Below are 23,078 nucleotides of genomic sequence, written 5' to 3'. Positions count from 1 at the left end.
ATTTTCATTCGATCTGAGTGCAAAAACTGAACGACCAGCATCACCCAGATGAATATCAAGAAGAATATCATTGAAACATTAGCACTGTTAAATTAGCTCTTTTTATTTACAAGGCAGACTACATGTACAGTACAGGTAAAGGCTGCTTGGGGGGGGGGGGGGGGGGGGCAGCCTCACGGCAGTTCTCGACACACACGTCACGTCAAAAGCTCCTGAGTTCAAAGGAAAATTAACAACACTTGTCAAGAACACGCTCAAATTGTACACCCACATATACAAAAATAAAATGACACAGACTGCACACAACTGGTTGAGATGACGAGATTTTCCCCTCAAAGCACTTGTTGCTTTTTAGACTCCGTGTCCTGGACGAGTGCTTCCGGATAGAAAAGGGAGCACGATTTGGTTACACAGCGGACCTCAGAACAGATCACACCGATCACACACTCTTATTCTCCAGGAGTTGCAATACTGTAGTGACAAATGTGAACACTGTGTGCAACACCTCTAGGGCTTCATGGGAACTAATACTGTTCAGTAGTTTGACTATTTACGGGACACTGATATTCATCTAAAGGACGACGGATCCTAGAGATTCTCAAAGACGCTGATATACTCATGTAGATTATTAAGTAAATAAGTTAATTTCAGATTTCATATTTATCTGGATATTCATCAGGGAAAACGAGGAGTCTTCATTACAGAGTTTCTGGGGTTTTCTGTCTATGAGGACGACTGTCGGGAGGTTTGCTTAACAGGCAGGTACAGTAATATATTGTAAACTAGGGCTCAGTTGGGGTAGTACAACATGACAGGACACTCCGATAGAAATCCACTGTATAGAACACTAAGCCTATGAAGTTCAGTCATGCAGGATATTGATTCAAGTTCTATACATTACAGTTCTATCTAACAGGTCCCAAAGAGGAACAACGGGAACGGGATAAACCCTCGGTGTGGCAGCTGAGACACAGCAACGAGAGAGCAGCTCAAAAGAGTCCGTGTCCAGGAAGAAGAGGCTGCAGCGGCACAGTATATGTCCTTGTTCTGTTAGAGTCCAAAAATATTCCTCAAGTCACTGACTGTTATAATTTGCTACTGAATGTCAAGTTGTGTTCTTTTATCCAGCTGATGTGCGCACGCGTGTGTGTGTGTGTTGTTTTATTTAATGCTAACGTCACAGAGAAGGCGATGGTGGTGGAAGATTTGCAGCTCATGTCCGCCTGGGCTCCAGCCTGTAGGAGAGCTGCGTCAGTGCCCTCTGGTTGTCGATCACACACAGCTTCCTAACATAACCCCGCACCTCGGACTGATTTTTGTTCGGCTGGCATACGTCGGGATCTAATGCAGTGAGAGATGAAACAGAATTTTTCAAAAATGTCATTGGAACGATGCCGGCAGAGCCACAAGATACATTCACAAGTTTGCTAATAAATAACAAACCCACTTACTGAACGCTTGGCTTCTACAGTGCCTCACTTGCCGAATTGTGTTTGCTATAATGCGCTGATGAAATGATGAGAGGCTCTTCAATTATTTCATCAAAACAAGTCGAGAACATTGCAAAATAGATTTTATTTTACATTCAAAAACCTACCATTTTCTCAAAATTGACCATACTGTCAATGAATGTCTTGTTGCCCTCGTGTGTGAACGTCATATCTGTAAAGAAATAAATTAAATTTAGCAGCGGCCAAGTAATTCTTCCAATAATTAATTCCTACATGACGCAGCGACTGACACATTCTGGGCTCTGGGCTGACTCACACCTTTGAGAAGGAGCGGCATGAAGGGGATGATTGGTGGTTCTAGCTTGGTAACAGTGAGTCGGTAAGACCGGTGGTTTCTCGATGGGTCCTGTCAACAAAGACATTAATCATTTCCAAATATTGTATATTTAAAATTATAGTTTTCTGGGGGTACAGCTACAATCCAAGTATGATTTTTATTAATTTAGCTGAACTGACAGTGTATTTATCATTCTCACCATCATGCTCTCAAACTCAGCATAGAACTTCTTAAACTTGGTCGGGAGTTTCTGTCAGTGAAAACAGATACAATCTCGGTGACAAGTGAATGAAGTATTTTAACATCAGGAAAATACAGATACGGCTGGAAGAAGATCTAGACATAGATTAGTTTGTTTACCTCCCAGGTCTGACTCAGTCTGCTGACGGCAGGGTTGCTCATCCCCATAATGATGGCAAAGAAGGAATTCAAGTTCTTAAACTCCCGACAGCTGCGGACAAAAACAAAAAACAAAAAAAAAAACAAAACACACAGGCAGGAAAATGATGGAGTGAACGTACGTGAAACCAAGCTGACATCTCATTGTATATTTAAGAAACTCTTCATCTGAGTGCATGGGTGCGATTCACCAGCGGATCCACTCACTGTGCAGCTATCTTGATGAACTTTTTGAGGAGCTGTACTCTCTTGCTGAGCTGTCCACAGAGGCAGACCTCGGTGACCACCCACAGCTGAACCTGGTTGAACCTCCGCAGGAACAGGTCCAAGTTGGCAGTGGTCCTTCTGAAGCTCTGGCGGCCAAACGTGTGGTAGAGCAGCTCGTGCTGGGGAAGAGAAAAAGGAGACGTCACGGAGAGGATGGAGAGTTTAGACGCACTCCAGCGGACAGTCTGCTGGTCCGGTGTTGTTTCTCGTGTGTGTCTGTTCGTGTGTGATACCTCATGTACACAGCTGAAGAGCTCCCAGTCAAACATGGTCATTTGGTAAGCCAGGTCTTTAGAGCTCATCAGCTCAAAGGTTGACATGGATCCTGCGGAGGGACCCTCCTGGTCCGGTAGAGAAGTCTGAGATAATGTACAGATAAGTTTTACATAACAATATGGAAGTTGTACGTCATATAGAAGCTATGATCTGCTTAAGTGCTGTAAACCATTTTAATAAAGTCACATCCTACGTTAAGGAGGAGCCGTTTGTCTCTTACCAGGCTGTTGAGCTGGTCTCGGGGACAGGCAAATAATCGCCCATTGATGCTCAAGGTAGAAAACACTGACACATCATTAGGCCTCAAAATGTGTTTTTCTGTAACAAAAAGCAGGAGAGTTGAGACCAGACAGCTTTGACTTAAAGACAGTGATAACAATACGCATCAATCAACGCATGAAGCTATGGAGGTTAAGACAACTGTAGGTATTGTTGAAGATGAATTCTAGTAATCCATCTAAAACAGTCTTCTTACCGCCAGCAGAGCTGAGGTGCACCAACACTAGTTCATCGGTGGTGCCTAGTTTGTCAGCCACAGAGTTGATCACTTCTCTTCCTGTTGATGCCACAGCGATGCGGATGGTTGTGTATGTGTGATCGCTGCAGTACACCTTCAGAAGGACTAAACACACAAAGAACGTAGCATGTGACCATATCTGACTTGTGATGAATAAAATGTCCATGTTTAAAACACATTTGTCCAGAAGGAAGACACAAGACTGAAAGTGAAGCCCCAACAGCAGCACCTACAGGACACAGTGGTTACTACAGTTCATGTTGGATTTAGTGTTTTTCTTTGATGTATAATTTAAAATATGAAAACTTAATAGTTCCAATCAAAGTTGCCCAGTATTTACACCAAAAAGCAACTCTTTCTTTCTGCTCTGTGAACCATGTAAGAGCATCAGTCTGGCTAAACAGTCAGCTGATGTACAGACGACTGACAGGAAAATGATCTCTTTTTATAACATCAACTAAACTTTACTCACCACATTTAGTAGTAATAAACCATACATATCCACATTAAATTGAATTCATTGCAATGTGGCAAGCAGTTATGTAGAACAAAAATGTGATCTCTCTCTCACACACACACACACACACACACAAACTTACTGTCATCTTGATTCCTAATGGGCTGTTTCTTTTGCAGTCTTTCCTCTCCATTGCTGAACTGTCGTATTAGAGTTTTCTGTTCAATTACATGGAGAAAACGTCTCAGTACCCACAACACTATGAGAAAAATCAACATTTACAAAAAAGAAAACTGTGGGAATACCTTTTTTGTTGATTTGGCTTCTTCTGAACTAGAAAATGGAAAAATGTGTAGAGTAGAGTAAACATAGGGTAAATACATTTAACTGTCATAAAATGTGATGTGGAGGTTGAAACGTACTGTGATTTGACTATTTTCTCCAGGTCGGGGGCCAAGTCCTTCAGAGCCCTCAGCATCCGAGAGTCATTTGATAAACTTCCATAGAGCTCCTGCAGAGACAGAGAGGGAGGGACACACTCAGACTGTGGATAGGATCAGTATCAGTGTGATTTTCAGCACTTGAAAACTTGCCTCCAGGAAAGAGATTGCAGCAGGTTCCTCCTGCAGCAGGTATGTGTGCGCGTTAGCCCATCGCAGCGTCAGAATGAGGGCCCTCCTCTTGCTATTGAGCGCATACTCCAGCCTCTCCTGCTCAGAGCCAGGTGGAGATGCCGCATGGTAGGTGAATACACGGTTAAAGACCATACAGAGTTGTTCTAATACAATACATGTACAGAAAGACGGCGGTGTCCAATTTGTTGAATGTAAACTAATTTTACAAGCATTCAGTGGAAGTAGAGGTGTAGAAACTAAATAAGAGTTCAGTTTGTGACGTCACAGTCATCAGTGCAGCAGTGGTAACGCACAGGCACGATAGTGACTATGACAATAAGAAAATACCTTTGCAGCTGAGGTTACAGCCTGTTACTACACTGTGAAGAGGAAATGAACACTCAGCGAGTAATTCATTAGTGCTGTATAGTCAACTGCTGGTTCAGCACTTCTATAAGCTGAACCGCTGTCAGTAGCAATGTTATAGTATGGACACACCAGTATGATATGCTGCTTGCTGTTGATTTGTAGGTACATCTGCTAAGTGGTTATCGAGTGTATAGGGTGAAGATAAAATAGAAAGGAAATACCGCATCTCAAGGCAGAGAGAGACAGAGAGTAAAGGCAGGAAGGATATTGTGCCATGAGTAGAGGGCACAGCTGGCTGTTGGGCATGAAGACGCAGTGCATGAGGACAAAATCATCCACTGCCGGGTCTAACAGAAGAAGAGCAAGAGAAAGACAGCATGAGAAAGACGGCAAGAGGCAAGAGAAAAGAAAGAAGTGGAGTGAATAGATTCAAGATTCAAAAGAATGTGACATCAATCACTAATCTAATATTTTTTAAATCGGATTACCTGGTTCACTGTGGTGTATGTCCATTCTCATGGTCTCCAAGAAGTGCTCAAGAATCTTCTCTGGTGTTCCTGATATCACAGTGTACCTGCAAAGTTAAGAGCACACAAAGAACTCCATAAAAAAAAAACAAACACACACACACACAAACACTTTTCAGAGTCACACACAGAGATGTGGTCTACATGTGCAAGACTAATCACACTTAAACACACATACTTGATGCTTCCCAGGGTGGAGGCACGAGGACTCTTTTCTAACACCAGCACAGCTTGTTCGTGCTCTTTCAAACGCACTGTGTTGGCTTCAACATCCTTCAAAAAAAATGCAGTCAACAAGATGCATTTACAAAATGATTAATAGCGATGCATGTGAAACTAAGGATGCATTGAGCTTTTTGAATGCAATACAGTTCCTCTGCCAGTAGAGGGAGACAAATATTACGAGCAGGTGCTTCACATAATCAAATTCAATACACACATTCTCTGGCCTCACTACCCTACCCTGAGTATCCTGTTGAAGTCTTCCTTGTCCACACGAAGGAAGTGGCAGTTGTCCTCTCTCAGGACGATGGAGGCAGCACGGGGTGAATCGGTAACCAGGGCCAACTTCCCAAAGTCGTCACCCTCATGGAGCGTACACACCACACCCTGTAACACGGGCAATCGTACACGATTACACACACACACACACGCCAAGAAAAAAACTCAAAGCTTGGACACGAACACAGTTTACTCAGCTCAAGGCCTGAAGAAAAATCACAAAGTAGCAGGAGAACTCAGGACTGGGATGAATCGTCATGTGCCCACCTATGTATGCCCACAGTGAAGGTGTGAACACGTGTGCGCTCATGAGCATGTGCTGTGCATCTACAGTACTTGTGTGGTGTGTGAATGTGTGTATGCATACAGTGCCTTAAGCCATTTAATCATAGTCATGACTCATGGTGAGCTGAGCAGAGCCTGCCAAACTCCACTGCTGGTGTTTCCCAGCTCCGCAGGGCACACCCTGCTGGTTTGATGAGCTACACATTTTAATCCACATCATAAAGACAAAATATCATCTAGTGAATGCAGAGAAACAGAACAATGCTCCTGTGTCAAACAGAAGCGTGCAGATGGAGAGATGTATTCAAGTGCACACACCTTGCCATAGATAACTACATTGACAGAGCCCTTCTGGATGATGTACCACGATGTGCCCTCCTCTCCTTGATTGAACACTGGAAATTAAAGAGAACATATTACTATGGGGTTCCTTTAGTATAGTAGATACCTGTGTATTCAATAGATGCAGTTGACTCATTTGTAGTTATAACTGTTGTCCCACTGTACATGAAAAAAGTCTTCAAACACACTATAAAGACTCACACACAGTTCCAGCTTTTGCATGTGACTCGAATATCACAACACTTGCCAGTTCCCTCTTCACCTGCAATCAGAATACATGGTTTAATACTGAATACACACGCAGTGGTACTGTAGAAACATATTATGTTAACAGAGAAATGTAAACATGTAGGCAGAAACATAACAAACACAGTAACAGAACCATTTATTTACAGGGATTGTCTGAGTTAACTGGGAGTTAACTACCAGCCAACATGAGCACCAGTTAAATTACTGTTCTCTAAGACGTCTCTTTCCTGAAGGCAAAAGATAAACACGTTTAGCCACAGCATGCGATTGTGTATAATGGTCAGAGTGGCTCTGATTGGTCTGGCCAGATTCTCTGTATGAAGCATGAAAACAACAACAAACACTTGTGCAGTCAATACAAACTAAGAGGCTCCTCCACACGAGGAACACTTGCCAACACGAGACAGATTGTGTGTAAGACCGTGTGCCGCTACGCTGGTACGAGCTCTGCTGACAGTGACAATTTCTCCCTCTGGTCTTAAACACAAACACAAGACTAGCAAGTCGTCCTGGTGCATTAAGAGCTTTCTTTAAAACCAGTTCTGTAGCTTTAAGAGACGAGTATTGCAGCTGACTCACAGTGTTGGAGAGGTGAGCTAAGGCCTTGATGTGAAGTAGCTCATCATAGATGATCTCTAGGTCGTCCCCTGTCCTCTGCCCAGGCCTGCAGACACACACAGGGGTTAGTCAGAATACACTCACCATGACGTGTCCATGCATGCACCTCTTCATCACCACACCATCACAGTAGTTACATTATTGTAATGTTACTGATCTGTGCCATCTTGAAAAAAGGTCACTGCAAATGAGTTATGTTCATATGACAGTACTGTACAGTATAGTATATACAGCATGTTGGTGTTGTATTACTTAAAAAGATAAGATAAGATAAGATATCCCAGCAGAGCACTAAATTATGTATGAAACGTGATAGGAAGGGGAAATGGTGAAATAAGCTGTATTGATTCACTTGAACATAATACTGTATGTAGCGTGTGATACAGCATTTAATATATTGTAATTTGTATTAAGTGTATTGCCAGTATAAGTAAATGATGCTAAGTAGCTACACACCCCTAGAAAATCATTGCAACAGTGAGGCCAGTTCTTTAATTTGTTCTGTAGACTGAAAACATTTGGCTTTAACATCAAAAGATGAATATGACTCTTTGAACCCGCCCATGAAAAATGGGCGGGTTCAAACACACACATCGGATGCAGACGTGTACACCTGGAAATAAAAGCTGTGCATGATGCACGATTAGTGGTTGTTACTGACGATTTCCTGAGGATCATGCGCAGCAGTGCATCAGGGCCAATCTGAGCGAGGAAGAGGATGGTCTCTGGCAGCTCGTCCTCGCTCTCCCTCTTCTCCTCCTCGCTAGGCAGCGGTGTGTCCTCCTCCTCGTCATCAAGAAAACGGTAGAACAGGTACTTATCCTGGAAACCCAGCTCTTGGTCCACTGCAGAGCACACAATTATTAATTAAAAAAATATTAATTAATCCATTAATACTGAACATTCACAGGTGCCGATGTTCAGATTTAGAAAAACACCATCAACTCATCCAACTAAACACAACACTTAACACTTAATACAATGAAACAGTGATAATAGCCTTATTCAGCTGATTTGGGATATTACTACAGTCTGTGATGACAAGAATGTGGAGGCAGACTAAACAGCACACACTATGATGAGAAGGCAATAAAAACGAAAAAAATAAAACTAAAGTTGTCACCGTGATTTAGCACCCCTTCTTCCAGCAGCGCCTGCCACATTCCGACAGCATGAGACCGTGTGAGAACACAGGCACTCTGCAGAACCAGCCAATCCACCAGCTCGGTGCCCACACAGCATTGTCTGCAGCAATACACACATTAAGTTAGGAAATAAAATGCAGATCAATTAAAAATAGTCCCTGCGTTTTGAGCCCTAAAGCCTTTGGAACGGCTCATAATGCCACACGAAAAACATCGCGCTCTAACCTGTATGTCTTGAGGTGGTACTTCCTGTCTCGTATCATGTGTGGCGCTCTGGATAGGATGGCGTTGCGGAGGACTTTCCCCGCTCTCTGCAGCTTCTCTGAGGGAATCTACGGGATGGAAAAACACCAAATTCTTTTTCCAAGTGGTGTACGTGTACACTCATACAGCACTCCTACCAATAAAGCAGCATCGGAATACAAAACACATTTAATGCTGGCCATGATCAACAGGTGTCAGAACATATCGTTTGCATCACAGCTTGTGCACGTGGCTATAAAATTGCAAATGAGTTTAAATACATGGTCCCATGCTCTGTCCACCACCAGGTACTTATAATGTTCTGGCTGTTCAGAGTAGATACAGATCCTACACAGACAAAAAACTGTACACACACACAGAAAGAGAGAGAGAGAGCTGCTGTTCTAAACAACAAAGGAAACCATGCTAATTGAACAGATGGGATCTTTCTTCTATGTGCATGCATAAGCGGGCATTAGCATAACTACAGAGGATCACAGCTGTGACTCATCGCTCGTCTCTTCTCAGAACACACACAAATACACACTACTCCAAAATCCATACATGGCATCGGGTTCATTCACAAACATAAAAGTATGCAGCAGTGTCCGATTTAGTTTTTTTGTGTTCATATACTTTTTTTTTTTTGTTGCGGAAAAACCAATTATCGTTTGATTGTGAATATTACCTACAGCTTTTTCTAATCTAATGACCAGATATAACAAACACACAAAAGGCTGAACATGTTAACTGAAGCGAGCGTTTACCTTGCTGTGAGCTTTGTTTGTAGAGTCGGAGTTCATGTTGTCTTTGTCTGTGAGCCCTGAGAAGGAAACATTGTCATCAGATTTTTCTAGGATGCAAATACTTTAAAATTCATCGTTTTTATATCCCAATTTGGATTAAGACCCTTACACTATCTCATTCTAACATGACAACAGTTCTATCATGTGAGGAGATTCATTCCATCACACCAAGTGCTGCCTCTTTCTGCGTAAGACGTCACAGACCCCACAGTCATCACTGAGTGGAGACGCACTTCTCAAAATTCTCACATGCTGTGATTCAGATAGAAAAACCTGTAGGTTTGACTTCTTCGGTGAGGTGATCCAGTACACTTGGGATTGTGCGTCTCCACCACAACTATCAAAACACCTAATGGAGGAATAGCTTCTGAAAGAATAGGGTTTATCCAGAGAATTGCAGAATCAATGACAGCACGTGGTGGCCCTGTACCCATCTATATCGTAAATATTCAAACATGTAGAGTTTCTCTTTCTCCTTATTCCCTAAAATAACTAAACAAAAATGTGTTTGTATGTTTAGTTGTGCGTCTATTCTAATTGCTTTTGAGTACAGCTGGGTACAGGTCCAGTAAGAACCCACATTAATATTTACAGTGTTATATTTGTGGGTCTACTCACTGTCATTGTTGGATCCACTCTCCATAGCTCCATAAGGAGGGGCCAACAGTCCAGCAAGGCTCTGACGATACTTCTACAAGAGAAAACACACATTAGAAATCGTGTCCCTCTATTATTTTGATGCATCATTTATATAACTGTCTATAAAACCCGTAAAAACCCATTTCACAACACACACACACACACACTGCAAAACAAAGCCTTTTGTACAACCCAGATCATTTACATGCAGAACAACTAAGATTACATAACACACACACACACACACACACACACAGCAGCATTTTAACGGGGGTTAATGAGAACATGCTAAATGTGTGAAGTAATGTAATGTGTGTAAGTGAAATACACACATCCGGTACCTTTGACCCTGAGAGAGCCACTGCCTCCTGCAAGGTTAATACTAAGCCAGCAAGGCCTTATGATGAGTGCCAGAAACACACTCGCTCGCACACACACGGAAACACAGAAACAGAGAGAGCATCTGTTTGACCTAAAGACACAAACAAACACTCTCCTTTCCACTGTATGTAGCTAGGAAGACAAACTATTGACCAGATCACAATATTACAAATGTTCTCAGAGTTTCAGTTTCATTTGATCAAAACACAACAAAAGCAAATTAGAGAAAACATCACAGTCAAATACTACTACACATGCACACCACACACACACACACACACACTGCACTGTTGTGTAGTCAGACTCACCTGAGGCAACAAACTCAGCAACCTAAAGCTGCAGGGACTGAAATCCCAGAGAGTTGCCCTCTGCTCCTTCACAAGTCTCACACACGCAGCCGCATAGCATCCTGCTCAAAACAAGCTGCTCTCGTCCCTTCTCTCTCTCCCTCTCTCGCTCCCTTCCTCTCACACCGTCGCCTCAGAGTCTGTCTCCGTCTCTCGCTCTCCCCCTCTCTCTCGCTGTGATCAAGCCAAGAACCAAACCATTTTCCCATCACAGGTTACCAGGGTGATCTGAGTCCCTGTATGACCGAGCTACTCTAGTGGAGGGCAGGAAAGAGGGAGGGTGAGACGGGGGATGGGGGGGAAGGAGGGAGAAAAGGAAGGCGGCTGGCAAAAGACGAATGCGGCCAATAGAGGCGAGCGGAAGTGGGCCAGAGAAATAAAAGAGTATAAGAGGAGTAAATGAGGAAGGAGAGAGACTTGCAATAAGAGCTTGGCACAGCCCGACGCCATCGGCCCGTTCATTTACGGTTGGATGTTGATCCACGTCTGTCACAAACAACAAGCTCTTTCCCATTTACGCCGTTTATTCACATCTCACTTTTACTCGGTGCTAGAATCGTGGTCTTTTCTTTCCCCCTTTCATCCTTTCATCAAACACATGACTGCATTCATCCTGTAGCTTTCTAGTCCTCACCACACACGCACACACACACAAATTAGTCCACTGCACACAGACACACACACACACACACACACACACACACACACACACACACATAAAACAAAAAGACCCCTTTTACTGTTAGCTGAATAAGATCCAAATGAAGACCACCTCAGGCTGTTTTCTGATTTGTGTCTACTGTCCTAAAATAGACGGCAGGAGCGGAGATGGAGTGCACTTAAAAACACACACAAACACACACAAAGCCCAATAATGAGACCACACACACGCTTCAATACCCAATAATTGTCTGATCTTGCTGTTATATGTTCTATGGGTTATAAAATGGAGATATCACATTTCAGTAAAGCCAATTCCTATTCATCTAGTTATAATATAATATTAACAATAATGAGGTCTCCAAACAATGAATAGATAATGTGTGCTGTACTGAGACAGTAACGGCTTCAAAACAGCATTTATATTTTAGGGATCTCTTTGAGAGAGGGTTTGTAAATTGGAGAGATCTTTTGATTTGTTTGTCAAATACAGTTATGGCTGTTATAATGTTCAATAATAATAATGTTGAACCACATGGAAAAAAAAGGAACTAAAGCCACACATACTGTATATATACTACTTCATTACTGGGGGACACTTGACACTGCTTGTCTGAGTGCTTACAGACCGTCTGACCAAACAGCAGTGTGGACACTCGTAGTCTCTGGACGCTGCCTGTGGAGTTACAGTAAACTGAGTCACTGTATTGCCAAGACTTCCTTTCTGAGATGGACCCAGTGAATGGCGTGGGTAATCTCAATACAGGGGCCAGGAACGAGGCCGCTGCTACAATGCCAACTCGCTAAGAAGATGCCCGTGTCGACACTGAAGCCATGTAGAGACTGCTCATCGATTCAACCAGGAGTTCTGAGTGAAATATGCTAAATATCTGCACACGGAAAGTTTATATTCAGGACGTGAGTAATTTACAGTGAGGTTTTCCTCTTTTCTCTCTTCCTTTAGTTGTGGGATTATGTAACGTCTTTTAATGATTCAAGTTACATCTGTAATATAACAATATTACCCAGGAATAGACATTTGTTAATAATGTCAATAATGTCAGTAATTACAGTGATTTCCTTACTACCTACTCCCATATAGATTCCTATATTTTCAATCAAGATGGACCAAACTATGTAGCATTTTAATCTAAGGGCCATAAAACACAACAGACCTATGAAACACTTGGTGCAGGCAGTATCTCTTGATCTGTAATTGTTGCACCATCAGTCTTTCTGAACAATGGAAATCCAGTGCGACACACAGGCATGTATTGTACATGTGTGTGTACAATGCCAGTGTGAGCTCTCTGTCTCTCCCTCCCTCCCTACACCCCCCCTCCCCTCTCTGTGTACTTTAAATAGCTTATTGTTGAGTGTCACCGGAGGATCTGTTTGTAATAGGTGGAACAAAAGGAACTGTCATGGTGGACAGCCCTCTTGTGGTTAAAGGAACAATTACAATGGAGGATTCTCTCTTGTGAAGCTCTTTTCCAGATGGAAGCGTTTAGGTAAGCTATCAAGGCAGAATTCATGCTGAATCATGAACTACCTGCTCATATTCACAGCTCCAATCCATTTTTAACAGTCTCTCTCTGTGCCTCTCACCTCCCAGAGGCTCTTGAACTCCCTCTGTTCGATGCGGAGAAGCTCGCTGGTCTCTCTGCTGACAATGGTAGCGTGCCGCGGTGTGTTGTCCAGAATGGACTCCCCGAACGCTGTGCCAATTCCCAGCGTACAGATAGTGACTGCATCCTGCATACAAACAAAACATGGTGTACATGACTAAATACGTGTGAGTCTTAGATCAGCACCTACAATACAGGAATACAGTCAAACTGATGCTGTTTATCGCTAAATAGCGATTTGTAAAATAATTTAATTTACCACAGGGAAAGACAAAATAGAAAATGGTCACATTTAGTTCATTTTCAGGCAACTAATCAAGTAACTGGTGTAGACGCTACACAGCAGTAGTAAAACAGATACACAGTAAGGTTTGCATTATAAAAATGGACGTGAAAGGCGAGCGGACTGATTGATGTTGTGATTAATGCAAATAAATTCAAATCGAATTCTGTGATAAACAGTTCCTGTGGAAGGAAAATATCTGTATCTGTTGTTAGACAAACACACGTGGTCATACGCACGCACATAAACGCACGGAGTCGCTAATTTAGAAAAATATTCAGCATTTCATTAAAATCCTTTCAGCTGTTCAAAATGACATTTCAAATATAGCCACAGAAACTAGGCCACCAATGGCACTTCAGGGCTACACACTGTACATGAAAAGGAGATTTCAAAATAGAAGGGGCTTCTTATCCTTCACTGCGGACAAATAATTTCTTTTCCCCCCACGTCATTCTTCTCCTCTGTATGTACAGTATAACCCTATTTCCATGCTCTCGCATAAAGGGTATCAATTGCAGCAGAAAGCACAATTCTCAGTGGACTTGTTTTCTGTGCCGAGGCAGCTTTGCTCCAGCATATTTAAGCAGAGAGACGTGCTGATGCACTGGAACAATGTCAGCACTGAGGACTGAGTCGTGCAGGACCAGCTCTCCAACACGACAAGCACTTGTGGAGTTGTCCCCATCTTAAAAGAGAAGGTTATGATAGCGATAATCCAAGAGGGAACAGAAAAACAGAATTCACCAATGTCCACGATTTAAGATTCGACCCATTATTCATTCGCAATTTAAATTATTTACAGGAAACACACAACAGAGCTTCAGCAGCGCATGAAACACTGTGAAAGTTGTTAAGTATGTCGCTCCAACCTGACATCAACTAAGCAAATCTCACCTGGTGGTTGGCGGTTTCTGAAACTTTGACGTCCAGAGAGCCAGACAGGACAGCATACCAGCTGGTGCCTATGTCTCCCTGTCGAAAGACTTCAGACGGTAGAGAGGCAGCACGTTAAAAACATTTTATACATTGTAGAGAAAACATTTTACTCAATGGACTGTTACCAAACTGATAAATTGATAAAAGTTCATATTCTCCAACTAAAGTTTGCAGGTGTGAACTCAAAGTTAAATTCTAATACACTGTACTTTGCATCCTAAACTGTGAACAGCATCCTGAGTGTGACTGTCATAATAACACTATATCCTGATGGTTTACCGGGATTACCTGGAAAAAGGTGGTCTGAGCCTGTCCCTGTGAGGAGTGTGTTGTCACAATCCAACACTAGTGGTAGATTTGTGCATTTGAGTGTGCGTCTGCGTACGTACGTGTGATGCCTTTCTCCAGGCATTCGTAGAAGGCACAGGCACAGATCTGCAGTAAGAGTGGAGGCGGGAACCTCTGGAAGGCTTTAACCTCTCTCAGCCTGGTCAAAATAATGTCCACGTCCTCTCCGGAGCGCTCTGAGGGCCTGTGCAGTGAAGACCCACCATTAAATATTAAATGTAGTGTTAAAGAACCAGACCAGTAGAGTTGCAAAACAATTAACTGCATCATGTAACTTGGTCATTGGTCGTGATGGGTTGTCTATCTCAAGCAATATGCACTTCAGCTTGAAGGGAAATCAATCAAAAATCTACAGTCAGCTTTAGAGAAATTAGCAGTTAATGGACTAAGACATGAAAACTCTCTGGTACTGTCATTTAAAAGACATCTCCATGCATTAGTGTGTGTGTGTGTGTCAGCACTGCTATTAGATTCATTGTTTGGCGTTTTAACGATAACAGTGACGCGCTGCAGGCGTTACTTCTCTCGACTCAGGCCCCCTACGGGGTGTTGATGTAAGATCTCATTTGTACTGGTGGTATTTCTAATACGCTTAAATATGAGCGTGCGCACACACACACACACACACACACACAGACGCGCACAAGGATTCGCTGTTGGACATCTACGCCAGTGAAAAAGCACGAGAACAAACAGAAGTTGGATCTGAGAGCTTGAACATTATGCTCCGAGTTGTGCTGGTGAAAAACTACAGAGCCAAAACGCCTCGGAGTAACACACACACACACACACACACACACACTGCGGTTAGCCCCATTCATTCACTTATTTTCTCTTTACTAGTGACTCATTCTTGAGTGAGTGTGTGTGTGTGTGTGTATGCGTTCATAGAGAATAGCTAATGCACTGTGGGCTGCTTCTTTCACAGACATGAGGCTATCTATCCCCTCTCTTCCATCAGCTCCATCCTCTTCCCTTAGTCCCAGCTCTCTCCTCTTTGTCCACAAGCACTAAATATTTCTCTAATCTCCGTCCATTTTTCTCCTCTTCTCTCTATTCTAGAGATTTGCTGGCTTCTCTCACAAACGCCCCTCTTCTTCTTCTTTGCTACCCATTCTCTGCTCTCCATTACTGGCGCATTCACGTTTCCCTGCATTCATCCGGTCGCACCACAAACACACTCTCACTCACTACCCTCCCGTTATTATCATCCTCCCCTTTCTTCCTGCTTTGCAAGCTCACAGGCAAGGATAGCTCCCACTTTACCCACACCAACATGCAGATACAGTGGTAAACACACACATCCCCGAGCAGTAGATTGCCCTCTGCAGCGGGGACGCTTACTCCCAGATAAACACAGACTACGCCTAAAGGGCTGCACTGCACAACAGATCGTCCAGTCCCTCAACATCTGCCATGAGCTTGGGGCAGTTACAGATGGGTCTTTTTCTCCCTTTTTTCAGTGACTCATCCTCCTATTGTCCACCGACTGCCTGTGTGTGGGCCCTCAGTGCCGACACAGAGCGTCATATTCCAGTGCGAGGCTGAGTTAATGGTTCAGACAGAAGGACGCCCACACACTGCAACAGGGAGAGACAGGGAGGTTAACTCTGCAGGGTTGAATGGGTTATACCAGCATCACCCTTCACCTATTGGTCTACAGTGAAACTGTTAAAAGCTGTCAGTTATAAGGCCTCGTTCCTTTTCGTTGCCCTGCGCTTGCTCCGTCCCCGCCTGTCCAGAGGAATCTGAGTCCCCCGTTGGTGTGAGACAGATGTGACCTGAGAGCTGTTCACCTTATCTCACTCTCTCTCGCTCTCTCAATCCCCCTTTCTCTCCCTCTTCCTTGACTTCTCCTTCCTCAGCCTTTTACCCCCACTGTTCACGTCAGCAGAGATCTCTGCTTTCAACCACAAATCACAGCCAAACACACACACAAACACACACACACACACACACACACACAACCAGCACGACACGCTGGAGAGAAAATTAAGCGACACCAGAAGGTTCTGCAGATTGTATTAGGAAAACATCCATCTGGAAAAATTGAATGTTTCCAGACAAATAAATCATAAGTTGATTTGTGACAGCCTCAACATAAATTGATCTGCTGGCAGATTAACACCGTGCACCAGTGTAGTAGAGACTTTAAAACGTCGTGTACACACTTCTTTCAGCACCATCACGAACAATCTGAGATCCCGTTAAAAACGCTGAATATTAATCAGCATGCACAACGCGGATCATCTCATTTAGAAATCACTCATCCACCCTTGTCACACCGCTTTTGTCTTGGACTTATTGTTTACTATGCCATTTCAAACTAGTGTGAACTACCCACAATGCCCTGCGCTTCTATTTTCCTACTGTAAGGGGACATGAAGCCTCAGCTGGCATCTGGACTGTTGCTGCGTGTGTGTGTGTGTGTGTTGACCGAACTGGACCCTCTATCATCGGCCCTGGGGCGACACTGAGCAAAACAAATCAGACCTTATCTCACATACTTCACACTGTGGCAATAAATGTCTTCAGACAGATATATTAGAGACAGTTGTATCCTAACCTCTGTCTTTCTTTCACCACCGCCCCTACGCCCTCTCAGCCTCTCACTCCTCACTTGTTCACATCAACAGTTACTGTGGATGGAAGCACCCCAACACACACACACACACACACACACACACACACACACACACACACACACACACACAAACACACACACACAGAGACACAGACACACTCTATTGATATTGATTGAATAAGAGGTGCATAACTGAGCTGCACTCAGTGCTCTACAATAAGATCCTTTCCAGTCTAAATGGATGACACAGCCTGCCTCTTTGACATTTGCCTTCATACTAAACACCTGACTGGACATATTAGCACAATAAAGATCACACACTTTGCACAATTAGCATATTTACCATCCCAAATCCGTAAATTAACAAATGACACTTAACTAAAGCAAAAAATATTAGAGGACTGGTTGATTTGTCAGTCAACAGAAAACTACTGGGCAAAAAATTCAATTTTTAATAATTTTGTTAAGAACAATCCCTAAATTGTAGTTATTCCATCTCCCCCAATATGAAAGCTAATTATTTTTATTACAAAAACAGGGTATCAGTAGGTTCTGGACAGTTTTTTTTTTTTTTGGCATTTTATAGGCCAAAGAATAAACTGAAAGCATAATCAGCAGCGAATTAACAATGAAAACAATCCCTAGTTGCAGCCCTCCAGTCAACCACCTCTGTAAATGACCAAATATGACAGCACATGGTATTTATGCATCCAGGCTTATTACAGGTGAGGATGAAAAGACAAGATGGTAGCTTCAGGTTGCCAATGGCAGCGTGAGGATGTGTCATAGTGAGGTGTGTACAGTATGTGTGGGTGTAGGAGCTGTAGGGTGCATATCTTAGAAATCACTGCTTGTTATAGGCAGGAGAATGAGATTATAAGTGGCTTTTCTCCTCCTTTACTTATTGGACATATGCTTTTTTTTTTTCGGAGCAGCATCCTGGTAGTACAGTGTCAATTGGACGGGATCAGATTAAAGGGTTTTCTAAACACCGGTTAAAGCCAAAATCAGCTTCTGAAATGAGGATGATGAAGAGATAATCCTCCTCCTACTCTAATTCTAACCTGTTCATTCAGAGCAGAAAAACGCAGCCTCACATGTTGCAGTGTGGCAGAAAAAAAAACAGAAACCGATGCGCGGAGCTGCCTCGGCTCTTTGTTTTGTGGAAACCACCACGTCTCAGTTAGTATTTTCCAATAAAAAAAAATGCAGTTTGATGTAAGCAGACAGGCGTGAACCATGTGCGTCTGAGCAGCCATCCATCATGTGCATGCGGAGACGTCCCGGTGAAGCTCGAAGCCACCAACGCCTTTTTGACCGAGGAGACACAGAAATAGGAGTTTTCTTTTATAAAAACAGGGTGTGTTGTCACGCAGTGCAGCCTCTACAACACCGGGTGCGTTTTAAATGGCATTTAGCTGTAATACGCTGCGCGCACACACACACACACACACACACACGCACGCGCGCGCGCAGCGATCGCCGGTTCCGATTAATCACGTCGACGCGGATGAATGAAAGCAGGGATGAGACAACACAGGTGCAGCGAGCAGCGCGTTCACCGACCTTTTATCCAGGCAGCAGATCCACTCCGCCGACGGGGACGAGCTGGGGGACATCTGCACCGCGACCATCTTCCCCGGTCGAGATGCTACTGGACGAGGCTTCCCGGTTGACGGTGGTCGTTAATGAGTGCGAGCCGCCGCCGCCGCCGCCGCCGCTGCTGCGCTCCCTCCCCTGCCCGCCCCTCTGCCTCCAGCTGCCTCACACAACCACAGGCTGCTGCTGGCTTCATCGTGGCATGCAGATGACTTGTGTCACACTGCCCTGATGGGCTTTCTTGGAAGGGGGGGGGGGGGGGTCACTGGAAGGCTCACATGCACTGCAGTGTGTGCTTTAGAGAATAACTCACTCATCACTTCATCTTTAGGAAATTACACACCAACATGTACATAGTAATGGAGCCACTGAGGCCCCTAGAGGTGCCCTGTAGTCCAGTAGCACATCCATGCTCTCCTAACGTACAGCAGCGTCTTATTAAGGTAAATATTTGCATTATGTTACAGTCTCAGGTGGAAAAATTAAGTGCATGATGGCACGATGACTGATTCATTTTCAGGATCTTGCCACTGTTGGTGCTGACTCATTGTCGCATTGTCATGGTTTACTGGGACACTTGAGTAGAACAGTGCCATAGATGATGTTCGAAATAACGCCCCTGCTATCATAAGTCAAAATGTCTGATGTGGAAAACTTAATAAACTCAATAAAATGGTGTCATGATTCTTGACGTGGGCTTCAAATGGATGGACTTACTTACACAGTGCTTTATACAGGATGTTTGGCTTGTGTTGCATGCAGCTGTGAACCTATGTAGAAGATAACAGAACAGATGAATTCAGAGGAACTTGGAGATACAGTATTGTGAGTTTGGCACCTGCTCTGGAAAAGCTTGGCAGGTCGGACAGAAAAAGGAGGATTGTTCATAACATGATAAACGAAGCACAACGGAGAGAGAGGAGTTACTGTTGCAGCTTGGATCCTATTTTTCTTTCCCTTATCCTGCACATTGACATCATTGAAGCTGTTAGTTCAACTGCATCAGGTGAATTACGACGTTCAAATGTGTCCAGTGACTGAGCAGGTTTACAGTGCCTGCTGTCTCTGAGAGCGTACTGTTCAATATTATAGTGCTTTTGAATAATAAACAGAGAGAAAAGTTTAATTACAGTAACATAAAAAAAATAATATATATGCAGTTAATTCACTTAAGATGATTCAATAAAATGATTTTTTTTAAAACATGTACATACATACAAGGCTTCCTCAGGTCAAACATATCTATGCAGAAGCCTCTTTCCAAAGCACATTGCAGCTTCATGAAGACACGTCATCATGTTTGGCACAGGTATGAATTGAGTTCTTACCTCTGTCAGTGCTAACGCCACACTGCATAATAATCTGTACAGGATTACATCATATTGACTGGTGTGTGTGTGTGCAGTGCACACAACTAAACACAGAGCGGCAGTATCACTGTTGACGTGTAGACGTACAGTATGTGCAGATGTGCCGACACAGACTAATTCACAGCACCATATACACCATCATCCCTACCACGGGTCGTGTGTGTGTGTGTGTGTGTGTGTGTGTCCTCATTCAGAGGATTAAGTCCATTTCCCTTGTGAAACTGGGAAACTCTAAATATGGTTGACTGACCAGATATGAACCATATGGGGCACGGCTGTCTGCCAAGTGCAGCCTAAGTGATCCACACAGAGCTGATACAGTGAGCTGTCAGTCTCGTCAGCGTGCGAGTCTAAATAAAGCATCCGTCCATCCCCACTGATTTGACTCTTTAAATTAACAGTACGGACTGAAAGCTGGAGGAAAGTTGAGTCCGAAAGACGACAGGCAAATATTCCCTGTCCCCTTTCAGGACGTGCTCTCCCTCCATGTAAAACAGTTTACTCCTCAAGTCGCTCTCTGCTATCTGACTAACTTTTCTTTTACTTAAAAACAAACATTTTTACAAGACACCTTGCAGAGATTAGTGTTTTACTGTTCAAAAGTAAGTTGTCAGTGCCCTCTGGTGGACAAACTACGTAATGTCAACACTAGTCTCAAACACCTTGGGCACAGTTGTCATTCATCAACTGACTTACTGTTTATATTCAGTGTGTTAGTGATATACTGTATATTAATACTGTATATTAATCAGATGCTAATAATAAAAATGAGCACTTAAAGGATAATGTGCTGATGTGTCATATGATCCAGCTATATGCATGGCTGCATGAACACAGATCTGTTAGCGCTCATTAAAAGGTGTCTTAGCAAAACATGATATTATGTTTTAATTCCACATCCCCCCTCCCCACCCGCAATGCAGCTAATTAAACCTGCAGCTCAACACTGTGGAGCGGCAGTGTTGTGAGTACACCGTCTCTGGGTAGGAGAGTGTGCATACATGATTGTCATAGTGTCCACGCTGGGAAAACAAAATCTCTGGGAGTCTGAGGAGAAAAGAACACAAACTTATGTCAAAGTCAAAGTGACCTGCTGCTGCTGCTGCTGCTGCTGCTGCTGCTGCTGCTGACGACGACAGGAACGAGAGCGGGGGGTTCCACCTCCCTGTATTTCTCATTTTGACCATTGGTTATAAAAACAATTGCTAAGATAAAAAGTGGAGCTTTGCCACAATTCAACAGAACTTATCACACCTGTAATTTACAGTTTCCCCCCACCTGTGCACTTTGATTCATATGACCACCACCCCCATTCCCTTCGTTCTTTGTCTTCATCTACTCTGCCTCGGTCACTTTCTTGCAGCCTCTACCTCTCTAAATTTACTTTGCCACCCACCCTGACATCACTCCCTCATTTTCTGTCTCTACTTCGATTCACTATCCTTCCCTCCCCTCCCTGTCGTGGTTAGCCTCATTCAGAAGGAGGCTTTTGTGATTGGCCACTATTTATATCAACTAGGTCCCAGTGCCACCTGGGACAATGGTCTCCAGTCAGATCCAGGTCACAGCAAGCAGGACCATTCTTCAGCTCAGCATGGATCAGTCCAGTCCAGTTCAGTCCAGTCCATCTGCCACACAAGCCAGCTTCACAGACAGACATAGGTACTGCACCAGCTCACCCGCTGGCATCACACACAGGTAGACACACACACACGTGCACACACACACACTGTACATCAGCAGGTGCTGCATCACTGCTCTCGTTCGCAGGCACACAGCGGGAGATCTGACTGACTACTCCAACCTTCGTCGTTCACACAGGTGAACGTTCACACAAAGCTCACCTCGTGTGCAGGGAAGCCTCTGCCACAACAACACCGCTTTCACAGCATATGGCAGCGCTGGCACTGATGCTGGAGGACAGGTAAAAGGTAAGTGGACGTAGCACTAACCTGCATGTTTGATAGTAGTGCAAGATGCAGCTAGATTGTGTTTGGTTTGATCACCGAACGTAAATGAATTTGTCTTTTTGGACAGACACAGGAAACAAAAGCAGTATGATGATGAAAGACACAGTTAGATCATTGGCAGCACAGGCTGAAGTCACCTGGGACCAGAAATGAGTAAGACTACTATTGGTAAATAAAGGATGGGGCACAGATGGAACAATTAGCCCTGTAAATGTGGGCTAACTTGCCTCAGCGTTGATACCGTGTTTCACAGTCACTGGAGTAGTTTGCACAGGATTACCAGAGGGATAATCCATTTACACTACTTAGAGACATGAGTCGCCATCTGTCTGTATTTATCACAGCGAGGGAGCCGACGTCGCCTGCTGCAAACAAACCTTTTTTTTTTTTTTTTTGAGGGTCAGACGAAGCTGTGGTGACTGATGTAAAATACGACCTACCTACATTTATAACATCATTCCGTTTGGTCGCTGTTTGAACGCAGAGACCTTTAAACTACGCGCGTCCTGACGCCAGGTTGGTGAGATTTGTTGCCTTCACGTCCCGTTGTAAACTCCTGCTCTATCTGTGGCAGATAGTTTTTTTTTGCCACTTATCTGCGAGGTTCATTTTGAACCTGTTGCTGTTTTCGTTTTAAAAATTCGTGATTACAGTGAAGAAAAAATAAATTCTTTGCAAATTGAAAACATTATTCTAATTTGACATATTTGCTTCTCCATTTTAGAAACAAACCGAGTTAAAATAACAGTTATTATTATTATTATTATTATTAAACAGTGGAAAGGCTAATCGTTTATTTTCCTACGGCACGTGAAAGCAGCGGTAGTCCAGAGGGCATCGGCCAAGTTAATTAGAAATACCTGTGTCGAGTAGCTGGTTAATCTAATGTCTGCAGCAATGTTTTGGACTTTTAATGAAGCTGATCTT

General features: G+C 43.5%; 1 protein-coding gene across 1 annotated transcript; it reads right to left on the bottom strand.

Moving 5' to 3' along the window:
• Positions 1 to 201: 201 nt before the first annotated feature.
• On the bottom strand, positions 202 to 18,880 carry LOC113171862 (rap guanine nucleotide exchange factor 4-like). Its single transcript, XM_026374604.1, has 30 exons — positions 18,779 to 18,880; positions 14,670 to 14,812; positions 14,239 to 14,327; positions 13,039 to 13,185; positions 10,022 to 10,094; positions 9,365 to 9,420; positions 8,580 to 8,686; positions 8,333 to 8,454; positions 7,871 to 8,054; positions 7,171 to 7,255; positions 6,544 to 6,604; positions 6,319 to 6,395; positions 5,677 to 5,823; positions 5,393 to 5,487; positions 5,176 to 5,261; positions 4,956 to 5,034; positions 4,298 to 4,448; positions 4,127 to 4,215; positions 4,010 to 4,037; positions 3,847 to 3,922; positions 3,206 to 3,352; positions 2,951 to 3,048; positions 2,688 to 2,813; positions 2,395 to 2,573; positions 2,149 to 2,239; positions 1,988 to 2,038; positions 1,770 to 1,857; positions 1,598 to 1,662; positions 1,452 to 1,506; positions 202 to 1,341 (listed from the first exon to the last, which is right to left on the bottom strand). Exons 1-30 carry the CDS (start codon positions 18,844 to 18,846, stop codon positions 1,214 to 1,216), a joined length of 2,991 nt encoding a protein of 996 aa, XP_026230389.1. The 5' UTR covers positions 18,847 to 18,880; the 3' UTR covers positions 202 to 1,213.
• Positions 18,881 to 23,078: the final 4,198 nt, after the last annotated feature.

Source organism: Anabas testudineus, chromosome 17 (assembly GCF_900324465.2).
Source record: "Anabas testudineus chromosome 17, fAnaTes1.2, whole genome shotgun sequence".
Taxonomy (NCBI): Eukaryota; Metazoa; Chordata; class Actinopteri; order Anabantiformes; family Anabantidae; genus Anabas; species Anabas testudineus.
Note: the sequence above shows the minus strand (reverse complement) of the source record. Positions and strands in the feature narration are given on the sequence as shown.

Excerpts from the sequence above, each read along its gene's own strand:
- LOC113171862 (XM_026374604.1), bottom strand. The coding sequence starts at position 18,846 with ATGGTCGCGGTGCAGATGTCCCCCAGCTCGTCCCCGTCGGCGGAGTGG. Across the intron at positions 7,256-7,870 it reads CGCATGATCCTCAGGAAATC|GCCTGGGCAGAGGACAGGGG; the intron begins GTCAGTAACAAC and ends GTGTGTCTGCAG. Across the intron at positions 5,488-5,676 it reads ACTTCAACAGGATACTCAGG|GATGTTGAAGCCAACACAGT; the intron begins GTAGGGTAGTGA and ends TTTTTTTTGAAG.